Genomic DNA, 21,632 nt, shown 5'->3' with positions numbered 1-21,632 from the left:
CGTCATAATCCTTTTTGCCAAGGCTCTTAGGGGCGCCTCGCAACCCCTTAAGCCCCGCGAGGATTCTCGGTTAGGCAAATTTAGCGTACAAAACCGCGAATTCTCTCGGTCGCTGAGAAAAATCGAGGCTCGTGCTCCCAGTGACGGGGAGGGCTGATTTCACCCTCCGGAGGGGCTGCTTCAGGAGGGGATGAAGTCCCAGGGTTGGTGGAAGCTCGCCCACGCCCATTTCACTTGGCAGCACGTGGCTCGACCGACTCCCACGAGCTTCGGAGACGCCCCTTCTTTAAGGGGGCTGTAAAAAACCACCCCTCCACCTGGGGGCCGAGCTTTCGGGGTGCACGGCGGGCAAACTGGGTCAATCGCGTTTCCGAGCATCCCTCGAGCCCTCTGTGTGCGTGACTCGTGAGACTCTCGTCGTGCCCGCTGGATTGCATCCTCGGCAGTCCCGTGAAAACCATCCCCGTCGAGCCACCGAGCAATTTCGACTAAACAAAAATCCACAAACATTCCAAAACCACCCTCATCTGCAGCCACGACTCGGGGGCTCTGAAACCAACGACTGCAGCTTCTGAGCTTTCGACAAAACTCAAATACATCTCAGGTAAGCTCGACTCGACTTTTTCCAACATTTTTCATCCCCCTTTTGCCAGCCAAATCTTTCACCCCCGCGCGTTAATGCTTCTTCGCCAAAAATCGAGGTTCCCGTACGCTCCAATTTTTCTTTAGCACCTCCCTGGAAAAATCCTTTTTTCCCTGCCACCGCGTCCTCGTGAGTGAGTCTGTGCGCGCTTCCTTCATTTCGTGCACTCATGCTTTCGCTTTACATTCTTCAATCATTTCGATTACTCGAGCACTAATTCTGCTCTCCCTGGCCACTTTTTTTCACTCGTCACTCCTGCCAAAAAAAAACCGTTTCCAGGTACTCGGGCAACATTCTTTTCGGTCGAGACAATATGAAAAAAAATTTTGCGCTGTCCATGTTTCTTTGGCCGTTTTCGAAGTAAACGAAACTACGAAATAAACTCAAAAATTTGCTCAATCAATAACACATCAATAGACCTTTAGATGCGACCGAAAAAATCACTTTCGATTCTCCCCCCGAGTGACTGAATGCGGAATATTTTGTTGTTGATTGTTGTAGGCTCAGAAGGCTCGCAGGCAGAGACATGGACAATGTGCAAATGATCGGCACTAAAATCACCGCGATCAAGGAATACTTATATGTAAGACAAATATTGGGCCTCATTGAACGTCATTTTTATGCACGTCATTTCCAATGCTTTTCACTCATTTCTGTAGATACTCACGTACATTTACTACCCGATTGTCAAATTTCGAGATTTTCATTTTTTTCACATTCCTGAGCACTCTCAACACTTGCAGCTCGACCCGACGGTCGAGTTAACAGGAAACGACGCTTTTGGGTGCTTTTGGGGCTGCAGAACAGTTTTTGAAAACTCGAATAAAAATTTTACACCTCCAACTGACTTTTGGGACTCGAATGATAAATTTGAGAACTTGAAAACTGGGGAATAATAGAATTCACAATTTTGCTCACTCGTAACAAACCTCAGTGATTCCGAGCCACCCCCAGGGGGTTAATTAACTTTGGAAAATGTTTGAGCTTCCGCTGAACACTGGGGAACACTCGAAACCCTTTTTTGTTGCAATAAATTTATCCCTTTTCACTTTTTTGTCGTTGAATCAACTGAAACGCTGCTTTTTATCGGATTTTCAGAACTTTGCACGAACGCACTCACCGACCAGACTCATGAGTTCCGAAAACACTTACTCCCTCAGCAGGGAGCACACCAACCTCAAATACACCGGTGAGTTTCGGTTTCTATCGATCGTTGCAACGTGAAAATATTTTTTTTCCCATTTCTCGAAATGAATCGTTGATTTTTGAGCTCATTTTTTTTGTTGATTAGAAAAAATGACGAATTTTCTAGAAGTTATTCATTTTTCTCTCAACCAAAAATCAGTCGATGATTTTCGGAACGAATTTTTGTTTTTTTTTCCTTATTTTTCAGCCAACAACCCCTTCTAGGGGTGGGAAATTTAATTCTGACAATTTCTATCAAGCTTCCCACGTTTCTTGCAAAGATTTCAGTCGCCCAAAGAAAATGGGTTACAAAATAGTGCTCGTTTTGAAAGTGAAAAACGAATGACGGGCGAGGGGTGAATGTTTTTTTTTGCCGACGGCGGGCCATCCAAGGGTGCATAATAATGGAGGATTTCGTCAGATTGGCCTCTTGAATCAGTGTCTGTATATATCTCTGCTTATAAACCCACTCGACGAGTGGCTGAGGACAGATTACACGCCACAGGGGACTTTTTCCTCTCTCCCTCTCTCTCTCTCGCTCGCTCTCAAAATGTTTAGCCCTTGTAAAAAGGGTTTTGGGGTTGTCCGGGCTCCTGCAAGTGTCAAACAACGATAAGGACCGTCGTGCCCTAATTTATTCTAATTTTTAACACCGAATCTATCCCGCGATGTTTGTTCAGACGCTTTTTTGCATTTTTTTAAACTGTTTTTCACCCTCAGGCCTTAAATGCTTTTTGGAACATTTTTTCGGCCCCATCCCTTACAGAAATCGACGTTAAAAAATGGCCTCAAGACTCCTTAGCCGGACACGAAGCTACGAGGATTTGAAAATCGGAAATTCAACCCTTAAATTGATGAATTTTCAAAAAACTCTTTATTTTAGAAAAAACTCGAATTTTTCCTATTTTTTCATATTGAAAACTCATTTTCTTGAAACTATATGTCGAAATAATTTGTCATTTCGATACGCTGCCGAATCCACCATCGAAAAAAATGTGTCTGCCGTCCACGGGCACGATCCACTTCATTTTCGTTTTCTCATGGCAAACCGCGGGGGAAGGACAGGTTGGAAGAAAATTGAGAGGAATGGATCGCGAGGTCTCGCTAGATTTATGGATCGGGATTAGTGGGATTCCGCTTCGCAAGATAACGGGGAAGTGCTCGAAGTAGAAACGGCCGTTTGTGGACAGACAGCAAAAAAAAATTCATATTTTTTTATTCCAACCCACAATTCGGCGTTCACGTAGTTCGTGAATTTTTTCATCAACTCTCGAGATCCAAAACCACTAAAATTACAAATTTTGATATAAAAAAATGAAAATAAATTCTAAAAAAATTGGCTGATAGAAAAAATTTTGATGAAAGAAAATCTGAAAAATTTTTACACCATTTTTTTCATTGAAGAGCCTCCCAATGATGGACAATGACAGGCAGTGTATCGGGATTTTTCGAAGAGATTGAGTGCCGAGATGGGGCATAAAAGCGAGGCAGGGGAAAACATCCCCTTTTTGTGAGCAGGACTCGGGGCAGCAGTTGGCTGTCTACTTATCCGTAGGATCGTCGTAATGGAAAGTAGAGTCAAGGGGGGTTTTTACTTACCGGATATTTTATAGTTTAGCCGCGAAAAAGAGACAGCTTAATCCGAGCGAGGATTTTTGGATTTCTTTTGCTCGAGGAGCTCCGAACTTCGGGAGAGAACGGACGAATTTTTTCCTCACCTTAATCGCTGTTGGAGGTTTCATCAGAGTCTGCACTCGCGTCGTTTTTCGGACTGTGAATTCAATTGTTCATTCACATTCGATGAATTTTAGGAAAATTTTGTAAATTTTATATTCAATAAACTTTATTAAAATTTTGAAGATTTCGAATTTACAAATTTCATTAGAATTTTGTGAATTTTCAATCCAATAAACTGAATTAGAATTGTGAAAATTTCGAAAATTCTTTAGCTCACCGTCATCCCGCTCAGCTTCTTTTTTTCGTTAAGGAGGCATCCTGCTTCGGAAGAGTCATTTTTTCAGTTATTTCCGTCTACCTTAAAAACATTGTCGAAAAAAATCGATTTTTTGACTCTCTAATATTTGGAACTCGAAAATTGCACGATGCATACCTCGATTATTGGAATTTGAAAATCGAGGGACGTTGGGACACCGAGGGACGAAAAATCGGATGGAAGATCGACGAACGAGGATGGTGTCATCCCACCAAACAAGTGAGAGTGTGTCAGGATAGGTCTATACTTTCAATTGTTTGATGAGGTGAAATCATTCCAACAGTGCTCTCTTCTCGTGCCAATGAAAAGCCCATCAATCGGTAAGCGAGTGTTCGAGGAGTGGAAGGACGAAAAAGATCGACCTGAGCTGATCCATCGATCGATTTAGGATCAATATTTTATCCATTTCGATGAAAAGTGTTGAAAATGAAATTTTCTGTTGTCAGATATTTTGCCTCTGAATGCCGAGGGCTATCCAGCCTCGAAGGAGTTCCTGATGAAGGTGGTCGACATTCTGTTGGATTTTATCAAATCCACGAATGATCGAAACGCCAAAATCCTCGATTTTCATCATCCAGCTGACATGATGCAGCTCCTCGATCTCGAAATTCCTGAAACTGGTGTCACGCTCCAACAACTATTGCTCGATTGTTCAACGACCTTGAAGTACCAAGTGAAAACAGGTGAGTCAAGAGGGGGGCATAAATTAAAAAAATTTTCAATATTTTTCCTATTTTTTCAAAGGAAAAAAAGCAAGAAATCCAAATTTCCAGTAAAAATAAGTTTAAAAAAATACTTTCAATACTTTGCTATTTTTTTAAATAAAAAATAGGAAAAATCCTTTATTTTTATTCGAAGGACTCGAAAATTTATTGAAAAATTGATGAAATCGGATTAACAGTGAAGAGAATTGAATAATCACGAAATAAAATGCATCGCAACGTGAAATCGTTATCTCATCGAGAGTGCAGAATTTCAAGGGGGAAAGGGACTTCCTGGCACACGCGAAGAGTCCTCGGGGTGATAAGCCACATAATTTCATATTCAATTTAGCATACGCCCGAGGCTTTTGGTAGATAAAACTCGACCTCGTGAGATTCTCGCTGTATATACACATTATGAGCCCCTCAGTGTCATATACACCCCCCTGTACTCGTGATAAATCACGGGGGTTGAGAAAATATGGTGAAATCGAAAAAAAAATGTTTTGGCTTGAAAAAAGCTGAGCTTTTGGAAAAATTACGAAAATTGTATTTTTAAAGCTCATTCAAGACTTGAAAATATAACGAAACCCCAAAAAAAAGATTTGAAAAAAAAATGTTCAGTTTTTCGAAGAGTAAGGAAAATTTTGTTTTATAATTTCCATAAAAATTCGTCGGCCGAATTAAGGGATGAAAAGTAAGAAAAAAAGTGGTGAAAACCCCTTAAAAATGCTGGAGCAAATAATATTTTCAATGACTTTTTTGAATGATTTATTTTCCAATAATTTTCAATCCCGAGATAAGCCTGGTCGACTCTCGCGGTTTCACAACCGCGAGATAGCGCAGCTCGAGCTAACCGGAAGTCGAGAACGGATCCCCCGACGGGCGTCGTCCCGGTATCTCGGTCTCGGGGATTCGATTACCGGCGACTTGAATAGATGCTAATGCACAATAGCGTTAACCAAAACCTGCCACGAGACTGTATCGGGAAGGGCAAACACCGAGATCGTATTTCTACAGGCTTTTCCATGGGGGTTTCGTTCTCGTGGATTTTTCCGAATAAAAAATCACGAAAAAATGTCAAAAAGTGAGGAAAAATCGTTGCGAAAATTTCCCAAAATATCAGAAAACTGCAGAAACATTAAATCCAATCGATTTTTCCACCAAAACGATTGGGGTTGAAGAATCCACCCCCTTAAATGCGAGGGTTCGTTCGACATGGAATCGCCTTAGCATCCGTGCCAGAATATTTTTCCTGCACGCCCTTTATTCCATTGATAGTCGCGTGGACGATACGTGGCCCAGCAAAACTTTTTATTGGATTACGTACCCCAAGAATTCAAGGCTCCTCCCCATCACTGAATATTTCGAGTTCAGGCTCGAAGAAAAAAATAATTTTCCCTCGTCAGGAAACTGGACGTTCGAATATTTGGGTCCTTCGAAGGAAATTTTTTCTGAAAAGACGATTTTTTCAACCCTCAAGGAGTCTCTTTTGGTACCGAAAACTCGTTTTGGTCGTTCAAGGGGGTGGTAAATTCGAAAATTCCTGAAAGAATGAATTTCCCTTATTTTTGACAGGCCAAAGTCTGCCCTTTTCATCCCCCCGTCATCGATCGATCTCCTGATAAATATCGCGAGCTTTTCCACCCTCAGCATCCCCTGTTCCGGGGAATATGAAAGAGAAAAAAATGAGTGATAAGTTTCGCAGATTTTTTGGATTCCCTGGAGACGAGCGGGGATCGTGGCGGGCTGATAATGACAGTGACTGGCCGATAAGAAAAGTGCGTTTTTTACCTTTCGAAAAACAAAATTTATCTCATTTTCTTACGTCGCTGAGTCGAGGGGGTGGTTTCGAGGAATAAAACACTTTGGCCACTCGTGTGGACACGTGGCCCAAGGGGGTGTCAAACTCAATGGGAATTGGTGTAATTAAGGGCCATTTTAGGGACACTGCGATTCTGCTCTCGTGGTACGTGAACGATACTCCGAACGGGGGTGAGTTTCGTCTCGCTCTTGTGCCAGGCATTCTGGGGTGCTGCTCGGGGGATGGAGGGGTGGCTCGGCCGAAAAAATCGCATAGCAGCGATTCTTCGAAACTGCGAGTAAGTCTGGAATTTAAATTGCCATCGTGCCTGCCGAATCGAAAAATATTTCATCCCCCTGGAACTGAAAATTCTTTGGCAATGACTAACAAACTATTTTAGGGGTTGAAATATCACAAAATCGTTTCTACTTCGTCACTTTTCTCAAAACCTTCAAACCCTCCGTCTATTTTTTCACCTCAATATTTGTCGTTCTTCTATTTTTATCGACTATCCCCCCAGAAGGGTGGAAAACGTCACCGGGGGTGAGAAAAAATCTCAAAAAATTTAAGCAGAAGAAAAAAATTAATTTGCAGCTTCCCAGTCTCACTGAAATCCAAACCCTTTTTAACCTTTTCAAAAATTTTTGCCCTTTCAACCCCTAAATTATAGTTTTTATCACAATTTTCAGTTAAAATACAATTTCGCCCCCATTTTAGGCGAAATCATCTTGCTTTTATCGCAACACGAAGTTTCTTTGTATAAATGCAACAGCGATGTGTCTCTCTCGGTTATTACACTGACTCTGCTTTGGCAGTGATCGTGTTATGATTGATGACAAGGTATTAAAGCTGAGCCCGGCTAACACACTTCTCTTCATACAAATCCCGAGTTTCGTTCCCCTCCTCTTTCTCTAATTTATCACCGAGTGTGCGAGGCCTGCTTGCGACAGGTTCTCCCCGTTAATACAACTGTACGAGTGTACCATTCACGCAACACTCGTTTTTCCTCTCAATATTGCGATCCTAATGCCTTAATACGGCAACATCCGCTTGTAAATCTCACCTCTAATTTTTGTCTTGAGTTTTTCGATCATTGGTGCTTGCATGATACTTGTAGGGCTGCTGAATAGGAGGGGAAAAAATTTCATGGCTTTCGAGTGAATTTTTGTTTTTTGGCAAAGTGCACAGCTCTAGTAAAATCGATGCAATTTTTTTTTGAAATTAGCTAGCGACTTGGACCTATGCTCATTTTGTTGGGGATCATTCAGCCTTTAAAGGGAGCGCTATTGAATGTGTCTAGGATTTTTTCTCAGTTTTTGGCGAATTTTTTAAGTTGAAGCCTCGGCAAATTTCCGAAGTGAATAGCTCCAGTGAAATCGATGCCAATTTTTTTCGAGATTAGCTAGCGACTTGGATCTGCGCTAATTTTCTTTGGGATAGTTCAGCCTTTAAAATGAGTGTTGTTGAATATCTCCAGGAAATTTTCTCAAATTTTGGCAAATTTTTGAAGCCGAAGTCTCGGCGAATTTTTGAAGTGAATAGCTCCAGTAAAATGGATGCCAATTTTTTTCGAGATTAGCTAGCGACTTGAATTTGCGCTCATTTTCTTCGGAATCGTTCAGCCTTCAAAATGAGCGTTGTTGAATATCTCCAGGAAATTTTCTCAAATTTTGGCGAATTTTAGAAGTCGAAGTCTCGGCAAACATCCCCTACGATTTAAATATCGACGTTGAACGCTCGTTTTTTAAGGCCGAGTTCCTCGACATGAGATGTTTGCGAGTCGGTTTGAGAGCCTCTGCAAACAATCTAGTGGGGCAACGACGCGTGTGACGCGCAAAATGCGGGCGCTCCGGATCATCGACCGTCGAGAGACGAGCCCTTCGTTCGCTCCCTCTCTCCCTCTCATTGGCTGGCTCTCTCGGTCCATTCTGGTCCAGAGACGTCAAACAGAGCGAGAAAAAGCATTCCTAGACGCTTAGGATTTGCAATGTTCCCGTGTGCGAGCCTCTGCAGCCGAGAATACTTGCTCGAGATTTTTTCTCCCTCGGCCTCCCCGCCCCTCTTCGCAGCCTCCCTCTCTTTCTCCCTGGACCAAGAGACCTCCATTGAAGCACGATAATTGCGGATATAACGTGCGACAAACGGCCACGATATCGAGACCGAGCGAGATCTTTGCTCGATGATTTCCGCCCCCGAACGAATTTCCACCCCCCAGCCCTTGGAAAACTACCCAAAACAAATCCTTCGATCTATCAGGCTTCATTCAATCCACCGAGTTTAGGAGAATCGAACAAAAGCATTCCGCTATGAAAACTCGTGCGGAAAACTCACCCCCAAAAATGGTTTTCCTCAATAAAAAAATCAATCAAAAATCAAACAAGAAAATTCAAATAAAAATCCAATTGAATAAAAAACCATGAGAAAATGGGAAAAAAGTGAGAAAATTCCTGCAGAAAAAGCACTTTTTTCCAGAAATTACTGAACAACCCTTGTCTAGATAAATCCCTTTACGTCAGATCGTTACTGGAGCAAAACTTCTCAAGGGATGAAGACTTAAACACTCCCGAGGTGAAGCGAATGAGTGATGGGCTCGCTCATACGTCAATCAGGCCTTAATACCTTGCGGATTAAAACCCACCCCCACTGGAGTTCGAGCAAATTTTTATTTCTCCATTTCAACCCTTTTTTCCACAATAATTTTCATTCTTCGACCCAAAATTTTCAGTAATTCCCTGCTGCACATTTACCACGAATAAATCATTTTAAAAATTGACAAATAAATAAATTTGTCACTCCCAAGCGTGCCTGGAAAGGGATGAAAATGATTTTCTCCACAGGCCTCCGCTCTAAGGGTAAGAGAAAACCGGCGAAGGGTGGCCCATCAAACAGAAGCATTAGGCTTGATCCTGGCGCGATGTTCATCCAACCGGATGACAACATACTCGTAGCTCGTAGTAGAAGAGCTTAAAGCTCACTCACTGCCCCACCGAGGGCCTCACTATTCCATTTCCCTTTTAATTCTTTGCCTGGATTTGCCCTATGACCCGTCACGAGGAACCATATCGCCTCGCATGTTTCGTGACCAATTTTTTTTGCCAAGTTTTTTTACTAAGTTTGAAAAAAAACGTTTAAGAAAAATATCACTTTTTCGGGTTTTTATAGGTTCGTATGGAAGAAAAATATATAAAAATGGAAAAAACATGGAATTTTTGTTCGCAGCTGAGAAATTCGACGATCAAACTTGCCCCATGAACCATGTACAAATGAGTATTTCTCACATCGAAAAATGTTTTTGTACTCTTGAAATATCGATTTCAATTTTAAATAAAAAAAAAAAATAAAAAAAATTTCAAAACAATCGATTTTGTTGACTTTCTAAAGAGCAGGACCCCCCCTTAAATTCTGGATTGAAAAAATGTGAAAAAAGAAACGATCTATTTCTTGTCACTTTTTAAATGGATTTAATTGATTTTCATTTTCATTATTATTTTACATTATGGATTGAGATCCATAAATTTGTCTCTATTTCAATAATTTGAAGCAAATTTTCAAGTCAGCACGTGCCTGGTGACTCGAATTAATTACCTCGTCATTAATAATCCCAGTCGAAAGCACACTCCTCTCTAAAATGGAGTAAATGCTTTTACGAGAGTCGAAGCAATCAAGTTTCAGTGATTAATTGTCCTTTCCTACTCTTTTTGGCCTCGAGCTCGAGGGTTGTTTTCGACACCGCTAAAAGCCAAGCCTCTGCACCATCGAAATAAAAATTTCCTCGAAAAAATGATTTGTCCTCCCTTCAAAAAATTATTTGCAAAAAATGTTTAAAAAAGTCGACAATTTCGAAGAAAAATCGTTGCTTTTTTACCTTTTCAGGTCACCCTCGTTTCTTCAACCAACTTTCCTGCGGCCTCGACCTCGTATCCATGGCCGGTGAGTGGCTAACCGCCACAGCGAACACGAACATGTTCACGTACGAAATAGCGCCAGTGTTTATACTGATGGAGCACGTGGTTTTGGAAAAAATGCGAGAATTGATCGGCTGGACAAGCGGAGACTCGATTTTGGCTCCCGGAGGATCGATCAGTAATTTGTACGCGTTTTTGGCCGCCCGACACAAAATGTTTCCCCAGTACAAGGAACGAGGCCTGGCCGCCGTCGGCGGCCAATTGGTCATGTTCACCTCCGACCAGTGCCATTACTCGGTCAAATCTTGCGCCTCCGTTTGCGGCCTCGGTACAGACAACTGCGTCATGGTACCCAGCGACGAATTCGGACGCATGATCCCCTCGAAACTGGAAGAACTTATAATCGAACGGAAATCCCGAGGGCACATTCCGTTCTTCGTCAACGCGACTGCCGGCACGACCGTCATCGGAGCCTTCGATCCCATCGCACAAATCGCTGACATCTGCGAAAAGTACAAACTCTGGCTTCACATCGATGTGAGTTTATTCGAAATGTTCGTTGACGGTTTTCTGAAATTCTCATTCTTCATTGTTCCTTTTTCAGTTTTCATTTTCTAAAGGATTTTCTCACGTTTTTTTTCAAAGGCTTATGGACACTTGTGACGGGGGGAAAAATCGAAAATTCTTTTTCAGAATGTGGAAAAAAAATTGGTAGAAAAAACCGAAAGTTTGGAAGCTCAGAAATAAATTTTTTGTTTAAACTGTCCCCATTTTTTATCGATATTTTTACTAATCCTTCGTCCAGGCTCGAGCCATTATTATAATAAATGAATGGTGTAATTTTGGATGCGAAAAATTGTAGAAGCACATGAACATGTGTACTAATGAATGTCGCTCACAGTTTTTCAATAAACATTTATTTTTCTGTCGAAAAAAAATCAAGAAAATCGCGTTGTTTCGCTCTGAAAGCGCGTGTAAGGCCTTAATATGATTTTTTATAGATTTTGAAAAGAACTTCCAAAATTTTGTGGTACTCGATCGTTTTATCGAGATTTTCTATGTTTTTTGTGATTTTTAACGAATATTTGGCTCGTTGGATTTGTGAAAGGATTTCGAGCTGAAAAAAACGTGCTGAAAGTCGTCAAAAATGATATTTTAAGGTTGAGGATTGATGTGCACAGACGTACGAAGCGTTTGATATTTTTCGAGCACTTGCTGCAATTGGCAAAGATAATTATTCAAATCCGGGCTTCATCCATTGAGGGAGAACCACGTAAAGCTGGCGCCCATTCCAAGTGGGTAAACGCCAAATGCCTGAGACCCTTAACTTAAATAATAAATGTGTGAAAGCTTTCACGAGTCTCGTTTCAAGCTCGAGCTCCAAGAATTTAGGCTCCTCGCCAGAGGAAATTGCTCCAAAAAAGGAGAAAAACGATTTCGAGTCTCTGACTCACCAAAATTTCCTGCTAATCGACCATCCCAAAATTCTTTTTCTTTTCAGGCTGCATGGGGAGGTGGCCTTTTGCTCTCACGAAAGTACAGACATCCCAGGCTCACCGGTGTTGAAAGGTAAGACCATTTCTCGTCAAGTTTCATTTCAATGACATTTTAAATCCTTTTTTTTCAATATTTCCATAAAGACAAAAATTTCTCAAGACGACTCAATTACAGAAAATTTTTTAAATTTTCTCAAAATTGAATAGAAAGACGATCAAATTCTTCATTGAATTCGAATCATCATCAAAATTAAAATAAAAATGAAGTAACAAAAAAATAAAACATACTCAAAAATCGAATTTTCAATAAAAAAATTTTCAATGCCAATTCCAGTGTTCGAATCCAAATGAAAGATTTCAGAATTCAAATAATTGAGATACGAGAATCCAAATCAAAATGGAGGATCCAAATGTCTAGAATACAAATATTAAAATTAAAATTTAATTTCTAATAAAAAATAAATTTAAAAAAATATTAAAATATTAAAAATTGAATAAAACCAAATTCCCCCAAATCGATTCGCCTCGAATATCGGAATGAAGATGTATATAAATGGGAATGGATTTTGATCGAGGTAATTCTCTGTTATGGAAGAGAGAGACCCTCGCGATTCTTAGAGGATCCCCTCGTGCCATTGGGGCTTGGGCTTAATCCCTTACTTTTATAGTTTATTGGAGCTTAGTTTGATGGAGTCTTGAGAAAAAATATAGACGCGGGTAACAAGTCTCAAAAAAAAATGGAGGCTTGAAAGAAAAAAGTGATTCGAGCCACGCATCGAGGCCAGAATCAATACGATCCCGCGAAAAGTGCGAAGCTACATTAAGTGCTCGAAAAAAATTACTTTACATGAGAATGAGCTTGAGGGCGTGAACGTCTAAGCTCTCGGCAGTTCGAGGTAATGGATCGCTCGCATAAACAGCGATTAGAGAAAGTGCAGGTCCACAAAGTGATTTTTTTTCTTCCTTCCATTTTTCTGAAGCTCTTGAGTCCTGGGATTGAATTTTTCAAAAATTCATATAAATAATTTTAAAAAAAGTCAAAAATTTTTCATTTTTGCTTTTCAATTCAATTTCTCGAATCCAAATTCTCATTTTCCTCTTTAAAAAACCAAACGATTAAGAAAATCCAACAAAAAAATTGCTCCGAATTTTACCTAAAAAAAAATATATATTTTCACACTTTTTCGATATTAAAATTCCTAAATAACGGAGAAAATCGAATTAACAGCTGCTAGTTTATTTCTATTAACAATTCTATTAACAATTACGAAAATCCAACAACAAAAACTGCATCGAATTTTATCTTTGCCAAAAATGAATTTTTTCCACACTCTTTATGATATTAAAATTCCTAAACAATCGAGGAAATCGGATTAAAAGCTGCTTGTCCATTTAATCGAATTTTCCTCTCAAAGAGACCAAATTATTACGAAAACCCAACAAAAAAATTGCTCCGAATTTTATTTTTGAAAAAAATGAATTTTTCTTCACTCAATTTCATTCAATTTTTCATCCCAAAATGGTGCTCAACATTTCAAAATATCTTGAGGATCGCAGAACTCTAATTTCCTTGTATGTGAGAAAAAAACCGACGGACAATGGGGCAGGATGAGAGTGTCGTAATCTCTGACATTGACGGGGTTGAAAGGAGTGACTCCTGTCTTCGGCACATGCCAACTTTCGCATCCCTTGTTTCGAAACAAAATCATCCCTCCGTATATATATAAATAGGGGTGTAAATACATATATACGAGGGTGGATTGTCCCGGCCGCTGTTGCTTCAATGCGAGGGGTGGTTTCGCCAAGATTAATCCACGATTTGCATCCGGACGCATCTGCTCCCCCGCTGTAAGCGTACAGACTCGGTACGTACGTTGAATACGCGCAAAAGTGCCCAATCTATAAATCCCACGAGACCGATCTCGTGGCGAAACTAAAGAAATTCTAATGGACCTTTTCCAAGGTGATTTTTCCACGTGAAAAAAAAAAATAAATAAAAAACAAAAAAATTGAAAAATTCAAATGCAAAATTGTGAGTACAATTTTTAATGGTTTTGATGGTTTTGATTTTCTATTGAATTTTTTTTTGTATTGAAAATTTGCATAAAAAATAGAATTTCAAGGAATTTTGATCTGGAGGTTCGAACGTAAAATTTGCGAAACGTTTTTTTTGCGTTGAAAATGAAATTTTTCAAAAAAATTTTGCACAGCGTCGAGATTTTAGATTTTGGTTTAACTTTTGCTCCCAGGCAAGGCTTACTTTCGTGTAAAAAAGTTAGAATTTTGGGTATTTCTGCACTGGGGATGAATTCGGGTGAGAATTTTTGACGTTTAAGGTCTGAGGAGCGTGATATTTGGTAGCTGACGTAAATTTTTTTTGCGAGTGACATTTGCGAGTCTGGGTGAAAGAATGAGGGGGTACAAAGGAAGCTGGAGAAAAAATGAGATAAAGGGGGGTGAAAAGAGAGGAATGTCTCGAAGTGTAGTTTTTAATTTTCCCTTTGGACTGTACGGTTCACAGGACTTCCTTCCTGTTCCGAGGGGGTGGAGAAGAGGCTTTGGGTTCGAATTGTAGCCTTGATTAAAATGGCAAACGCGAAAAAGAAAGGAAAAAAAAGAAAGAAAGAAATAATACTGGAAGAAAAGAAAGGAAAGAGGAAAATAAAAGGAGAGAAAAAAAGTCTTGGAGCGTGTGATGTGCTGGTGGATGGATAAGGGATGAAGAGAGCAACAGCTGGATCGTTTCCCTCGAGCACATTTACAGGAACAGAATTGTGCTCTTATTGACACGACAGACACGAAGTTTCTCTCTCTCTCTCTGCCCCTCTCTGTTTCCACCTTCCAACTATTTAGCAACCCCCTTTATCCTCTCCATCCCCTATTTCGTCGATTTTCAAAAAGTTCCCTCTGCATCCCTCTTCCTCTTCGATTTCCCTTCCGTCCACTTTTCCATCCAGTTTTCCCATTTCCGACCATTTTCCTCTTTCATTTTCATCCCCCTTTTCCTGCTTTCATTCACGAAGCTTCGTTTTCAGTTAAACAAAAACCAGTTACTCTGCAAAGCTGCATCGATCTCCTGCGAAGAGTCCCCAATTTTCCAACCCCCAAAATTTTTGTCACCGAAAAACTCACCCTTGAAAATCCACCCCCTTTCCAATCACTGTCAAAATCGACCAAAAATTGCTGCGTCACTGACACCACGCTTTTTTTTAATCCAACCCCCCCCCCCCCCCCACAATTTCCCCACCCCCAAATTTATACTCCAAATTGAAAATCAGTGTCGTTGGTCACATCGATTTTGGGTCGGGCTAGTTTAAGGGACTCCCCCCTTGCGTTCTGAGGTAATTAGCAACCCTCATATCTATATACATACGTTTTAAGGGGTGACGGTGTATATCTATAGGTTTGAGGGATGAAGATTTTGGGGCTGGCATCCTAGGAATGATGGGGGTGGGTGACCAGCTTGGGGATTATTGCACACCGCCATTGCCAGCTGCGAATCTCGCATTAATCACTCATGCTGCGAGGATCGTTCTAGTGCACTAATTTTATCGGTTCCAACAAAGCAACGGGACTAAAAAATCTCATTAAACTTTTCCTCAGAAATTATGCCTCGTGTTAATCACTTCGGAGAAAATATTAATTGAGAAAAGTGAAAATTGAAAGTTACTGTCAAAAATCAGAATTTGAAAAAAAAATCCCTCGTCCTGAGTTTTTTAGAACTGGCAAAATGTAGCACCTCGAATGCCGACGATTTGAAAAAATAAAATTCTCTAAATCTGCAAAAATTGATAATAAAAAATGGAGAATTATCGATTTAATCATAATTATTTGGATAAATTTTTTGTTGTCAAAATTCGAGTAAAATTTTAACAAATTTGTCACTCCAGGGAAAATATTAATCGAGAAAACTGAAAATTAGAAAAATTATTTCTTCTGCTCACTGTCAAAATGCAGAGTTTTCAAAAATTTTCCTCCCATTTTTCCTCGGTTTTTTCATCCTGAAGAACTAACTGGCAAATGTAGCATCTCGAATGGCGACAGTTTGAAAAAAAAAATTCACTAAATCTGCAGAAATAAAAAATAAAAAATTGACATTATTGTTGAATTAATCATAATACTTTGTATAAATTTTTTCTTTCCAAAATTCGAGTTTAATTTTCACAAATTTGTCATTTTGTATGCACTTTCAGTACGTGAAAATGTAACGAATGGAGTTTGTCTGTAAGTGACACGAAAATATTCCTCTCTCTCTCGCTCTTAAGGGCACTCGAAACCCTGGAGCACCCTTGGACATATCAACCACAGAGCTGCGAAAGAATGGATGAGAGAATGACACTAAAGGGCAAAGGCACTCGAACGTATTCACGTCACTCGCCATGTATCGATAACATTTGTCATTCCCTGTACCATTTCAACACGACTGATGGAAAAAAACTTCGATCAAGTTCGATTTTTCCTTCATTTTTGTTTCCTCAATTCCTGCCTGCAAATTCATCTTCTTCAATGAATTTTTTGATCTCACTTTTAAAAAAATTGCAAAAAATCTGGTTAATTGAAAAAAAATGATTTAGTTTTTTTAAAATGCTTAACAAAATATAACCAACGATAGGAAATGAATGTGAAATGAGGATGAAGGAAAAGGCGAGAAAAAGGTGGTGGTAAAGTTTGTTTATTTTGCTGAGATTAGGGAAGGGTTGGTGTGGCTTAACCACAGGGGGTTGTTTATATCTATATATATTAAGGAGTGTCAGATAAAAGGGAGTCTAAATCCGTTCCTGGGGCGATATTAATAGTCGACTCTCGAATTGATGGACCCCCACAGTCGGGGACACACGACAAGGGCAAAAGCGAATGTCTATATATATTTATATGATACCTTAAAAGTGGAACTCTCTTGGGGCTCGATGAGAGCTCAACTCGAGCCAGCTGAGTTCCATTCCAGGTTTAACCGAGTGCCACGATTGACACCTAAACGTCCCACGAGCTTATCTCGTCATTTTCTTCATTAACTTGTCTCCATAAAAATGAACGAATGGCTCAAGCAGCAAAATGGTTAAAAAAATTGAATTTTTTTCCCTCCAACAAAAACCCTGTTAAGGAGCGTTCAGATCGCTTCGAAGACGAAAAAAAATGGTAAAACCACCAAAATTAGTGGCAGAGACGAAGGCACTTGCTTTTTAAGTAAACAATTTTTTTGTTTTTAAGGGCTGACTCAGTGACTTGGAATCCCCACAAATTGATGGGCGCCCTTCTGCAGTGCTCGACGATTCACTTCAAGGAAGACGTAAGTTGTTAAAAAAACTTGACATTTTTAGCAGGCTCGCCAAAAATTTTGGAAAAATTGAAAAATCGAAGAAAAAAAGAATTACGAAATGGAGAACTCGTGACTGAGACGAATGGAAAGTTGCTGGAAACATTCCAACGTGGGGAAAGAGAGACAGAAATGTCTACGTCGACAGTGCAGGAATTTAATTAAACTAAGAGATAACATATGTTGCCAGAAACTCACCCCTTAATACCCCCATACACGTACGCCTTTATGTACGCCTTTTATACACAGATATACTCGACCTTGCTTGTACCTCGTCTTCGCCTTTCCCCACAGTGAAATACCGACGAAGGGTGAGCATCCCCTCCGAGCAGGGGTTGCTCCCCCCACTCTGCACCCTCCACAGTTATTGCTAACAACCCCTGCCCCTTCGAGATATTAAAATTCCGTACACCGGCTGTTTTTCCAACTTTCACGAGGGTCTGAATCGCGAAAAAGGACATTTTGGGGGTGCCTACGTCCCCCGTGACTTTTGCCATTTTTTCTGCGGTTTTTTTCAGCTCCCCCGACGAATTTTCAGTCATTTCAAACCTCGGATACAATTTTTGATGATTTTTTTCAAGGGCTGATTGGATTTCAGATAAAATGAATTTTGGAATTATTAAATATTCGGTTTTGGAACGATTTTTTTGAGGTTTTTGGCGGCTTGCTTTTCAATTTCTATTCAAATTTCGTACCTCGGGAATGTGGCTTCGTTTCAAGGTCGTTTTTTCATAACTGTTTTTGGTTTTCTAACAAGGGTTGATGATTTTCCAAAAATTTTAGGTTTTTAGCTCAGTTCTCGTCAACAGGCTTATGAACGTATTTTGAGGGTTGTTTTTCGAGTGATTTTTCGAAAGGGGGATGCTGAATTCCGGGAAATACGAATCGGCGAGTCCGAGACTCTCTCGCTTTTTAAGCGCGCTTCGCCAATCGAATAATCGAGTTTCCCTGGAGCTTCCGTCCGCCATTTTGGGGCTCGATACTCGCGGCAAGGAGGGCTCCCCCCTGCGCATGTCTCTCCTCCGGAGGCGCCATATATTCAGGAACCAGCTACGCCTCGTATCGACCGGAACTCCGAGGGAACGTTTCCGCAAAGCCACCCCCTCGCGCCTTCCCTTTGTTGAAACTCCCGTAAAAGCCTCGATTCTCAACCCCTTTTTATCTCTCATCAATGATGCTTCGACGTGCACCAGAACCGCTGAAATTTCATGGCGAAATCCTCTCAGATACCGGGCAAAAAACATTTTTATGGACACACAGAAAAACTCGATTTTCAGGCTATTTTTTCGTCCCAGTAGTCGAGGCTGTTCGTGGTCAGACACAAATTTGCACAGCTTTTTGCAGGGGAAAATTGCGAGATTTTGTTCGCCTCTCGTTGCCTCAATTCACGTCGTTTTTGAAAAATTTTCTCACTTCCCCGAAACCAGGCAACGGAGAGACTGAGTTGCAAAATTTTTCGCGAAAATCAGTAGTCAAAGTCGTCTTGGTCAGACGCGCTAAAGCCCCGCTTTTCTGGGCCAAAAAAATCAGAAAAATTCTTTTCCACAGTCCATCTTGAGTTTTATCAAATTTGAGCAATTCTCACTACTTTTTGACACGATCGAACCCAGGGCCTGCTCATCAGCTGCAACCAAATGTCCGCCGAGTATTTGTTCATGACCGACAAGCTGTACGACGTCAAATACGACACTGGCGACAAGGTCATCCAGTGTGGGCGTCACAACGACATATTCAAGCTGTGGCTGCAGTGGCGAGCCAAGGTAGCGTCGGAATTGACTTAGAAACTCCAAAAAATCTACATTTTTAGCCTAAGAATCATCGACTCGACTAAAAACGTCAAAAAAATTGTTTTCCTGCCTTAAAATGAATCAGGGAACCGACGGCTTCGAAAAACTGATGGACAGGCTGATGGAGCTCTCCGAATACATGGTCAAGAGGATCAAACAAATGCCTGACAAATTCTACCTCATCCTCGAACCGGAAATGGTCAACGTTTGCTTCTGGTACTTGCCAACCCGTGTGAGGAACATGCCGCATGGACCACAGAGGGAAAAAATCCTTGGCGAGGTATCGTAGCACCCTTAAAAAGTTGTTCGATCCCAAAAAACACTTTTTTTCAATTCCCGCCTCGAATTTTCGTCTCTGGAGTCGACTGAGTTGAAATTCATTCGATTTCAATCCAAGGAAACATTTTTCCCCAAGAATTAAAAAAAAAACGCCAAAAAAAAACATTTTTCGCCGACCCCAAAAAACGCCGAAATCCCGAGACCAATCCGGCGCCTTTTTTCGTCAGATTTGTCCGATTCTGAAAGGCCGAATGATGGAATCGGGTACGCTGATGGTCGGCTACCAGCCGGACGATCGAAGGCCCAATTTCTTCAGGAACATAATTTCGAGTGCGGCGGTCACAGAGGCGGACGTCGATTTCCTGCTCGCAGAGCTGGACCGGCTCGGCCACGATCTGTAAATCTCCAAACGCTCATTCTTTGACCTCCCAATATAATTTCCCCAGCCATCATCGACGACACAGAAAAAAAGTCACTTCGAAAATACGAAAATTCTCAAAAAACAGGGATTTTCGAAAAACTTATATTATGCTTCAATGTGTACAAAAAACGGACTAAAAAAAGGCCAATTCACAACCATGAATATTTAATTAAGACATATGGACTCTCGGAAAGAGGCAAAGAGAGAAAAAGGCGACGAGGCTTCTTCCTACCACCTTAATTCTCATTGACATTGACTAAAGTTATAATAATTGTTGCCAAGAATATTCAATCGTTAACATGATTATCGAATCGTTACGAAGAAACTTTGTTAAATTTTCATAAAAATGCCAAATTATTTTTTTTTTCCAATTTTATTTAATTTTTTTCAATTTTTTTTTTCATGGCCAATTGACCATCGATTCTCCAGTTTTCGTTTCCAGTCAAATTGGTGATTGAAAAAAATGTTTTATTCACTTTTGTTCAGTTTAAAAAAACTTTTTTTTGAAAGTTGATTTTTTGAAAATTTGTTCTCTTGCTCGATACACACTCGTTGCCAATTGCCGCTGGTCAGGACTGTAGGAATTAAGGATTATGATTCTAAGTGTTGAAAAATGTTGAGAAAAGAATAAGCAGGAGAGGTTTGGAGCTTGAAGAAAATATATATAAAAACGACGTCAAATTATAGCGAGGAAATAGAACTTTATCGTGAGTACCGTTATAGGAGATTAGGTACTGCGAGGACTATCGAAACTCCATTTATCCGGATAGTCAGCGTAGACAGTGGAGGAGGAAAAAGTATTGTTAGATTATTAAGGGAGGACTTGGCGTTTCGTGTTTGTCGTTCTACCTTACGAACGACCCAATGGGCTTAACGTGTTGGCGTCCTGGCAGGATATTGCTGCTGGTTCTGGTTCACAGCACACAAAAATACAACGACGAATTTTCATTTTTTTTTTTCAATTTTATTTTTATTTTAAAATTTAATAATTTTTAATAATTTTAATAATTTAAAAATAATTTTAAAACGAAATTTTTAGCTGTGTTGAAATTATTTTACTTTACAAAAATTCAAATTTTTTTGAAAACCGATTTTTTCAATTTTTTTGTAATAAAATTCAATTATTTTCAAACGATGCTCAAGAACCCAATTAATTGCAAATCGAATTGTTAATTGCTTTAATTTTCGTGTTTTTTAAATATTTTCATCGTTCAAATACTTTGTTCAATCCATTTGTTAATTTTCATAAACCTTAAGGGACTGAATTTTACCTTCAACAACAATTCGAGCCAAGAGATTAATATTTGGACCAGAGTCAGCGGTTTTGCTTGAAAGTGAAAATATTAAGACGAAGAGATGAAAATAAATAAGCTATCACAAAGTATATAAAAACAAAAAACTATATAAAAGACGAAAGGGAGGGAGAGAACCTCGTTTGGAAAAATATATAATTAAGCACGCGAGTGCCACATATACGAAATTTCATTTATCGTTGCATAGTTTAATCGCGAGCAGAGATTATATGAAAAGACAAACTAAAAACCGACTTAAAATGTAACTCGATATATGAAGGATAAATATACGAAAAAAAAATCAGGAAAAAACCAAAATACGTATGTATATGCAAATAAATTTAAAAAAAAATCATATTTATGTGCATGTATATATTTGTTTATAGCATTGAGAGTTTAAAATACAAACAAAAACCCATGAAAGTACATGCTTTTTCGAATATTCGTGCAAAAACTCCTCCAATTTTTAAGGGGGGATCCTGCTTTAGAAAGTCAAAAAAATTGATTGTTTTCGGCAATGTTTTTAAGGCAGACGGAAATAACTCAGCATAGTGAACTTTTCGGTATGGTTTCAAGCATATTTTCAAAGTACAAAACATTTTTTTCATGTGAGAAATACTCATTTGTACATGGTTTATGGGGCAAGTCTGATTATCGAAGTTTCTCAGCTGCGTACAATGTGGAGATCGTAATTATTGTCTGAAACAAAAATTCTAATTTTTTTTCCATTCTCATGTATTTTTCTTCAATATGAGCCTATGAAAACCCAAAAAAATTGCGTCATTCTATATTTACAGCACGTTGAAATTATA

The 21,632-nt window shown here is 39.8% G+C and overlaps 1 protein-coding gene across 2 annotated transcripts; it reads left to right on the top strand.

Moving 5' to 3' along the window:
* The first annotated feature begins 394 nt into the window (after positions 1–394).
* On the top strand, positions 395–21,243 carry Gad1 (glutamate decarboxylase). 2 transcript variants are annotated; one of them, XM_043432235.1, is made up of 10 exons: positions 395–604; positions 1,145–1,226; positions 1,742–1,832; positions 4,268–4,504; positions 10,200–10,768; positions 11,733–11,800; positions 16,936–17,014; positions 18,652–18,801; positions 18,914–19,108; positions 19,335–21,243. In XM_043432235.1, the coding sequence occupies exons 2-10, from the start codon at positions 1,170–1,172 to the stop codon at positions 19,506–19,508; spliced, it is 1,620 nt and encodes a 539-aa protein (XP_043288170.1). In that variant the 5' UTR covers positions 395–604; positions 1,145–1,169; the 3' UTR covers positions 19,509–21,243. The 2 variants fall into 2 exon arrangements, with proteins under 2 accessions (XP_043288170.1, XP_043288171.1); XM_043432236.1 differs by lacking the exon at positions 1,145–1,226 and having other exon boundaries at positions 396–604.
* The last annotated feature ends 389 nt before the right edge of the window (positions 21,244–21,632 follow it).

The sequence above is a fragment of the Venturia canescens genome, chromosome 11, assembly GCF_019457755.1.
Source record: "Venturia canescens isolate UGA chromosome 11, ASM1945775v1, whole genome shotgun sequence".
In the NCBI taxonomy this organism is placed as follows: Eukaryota; Metazoa; Arthropoda; class Insecta; order Hymenoptera; family Ichneumonidae; genus Venturia; species Venturia canescens.
Note: the sequence above shows the minus strand (reverse complement) of the source record. Positions and strands in the feature narration are given on the sequence as shown.

Coding starts and splice junctions, on each gene's coding strand:
- Gad1 (XM_043432235.1), top strand. CDS start 1,170: ATGGACAATGTGCAAATGATCGGCACTAAAATCACCGCGATCAAGGAA. Junction 17,015..18,651: donor CGATTCACTTCAAGGAAGAC/GTAAGTTGTTAA, acceptor GATCGAACCCAG/GGCCTGCTCATCAGCTGCAA. Junction 19,109..19,334: donor GGGAAAAAATCCTTGGCGAG/GTATCGTAGCAC, acceptor TTTTTTCGTCAG/ATTTGTCCGATTCTGAAAGG.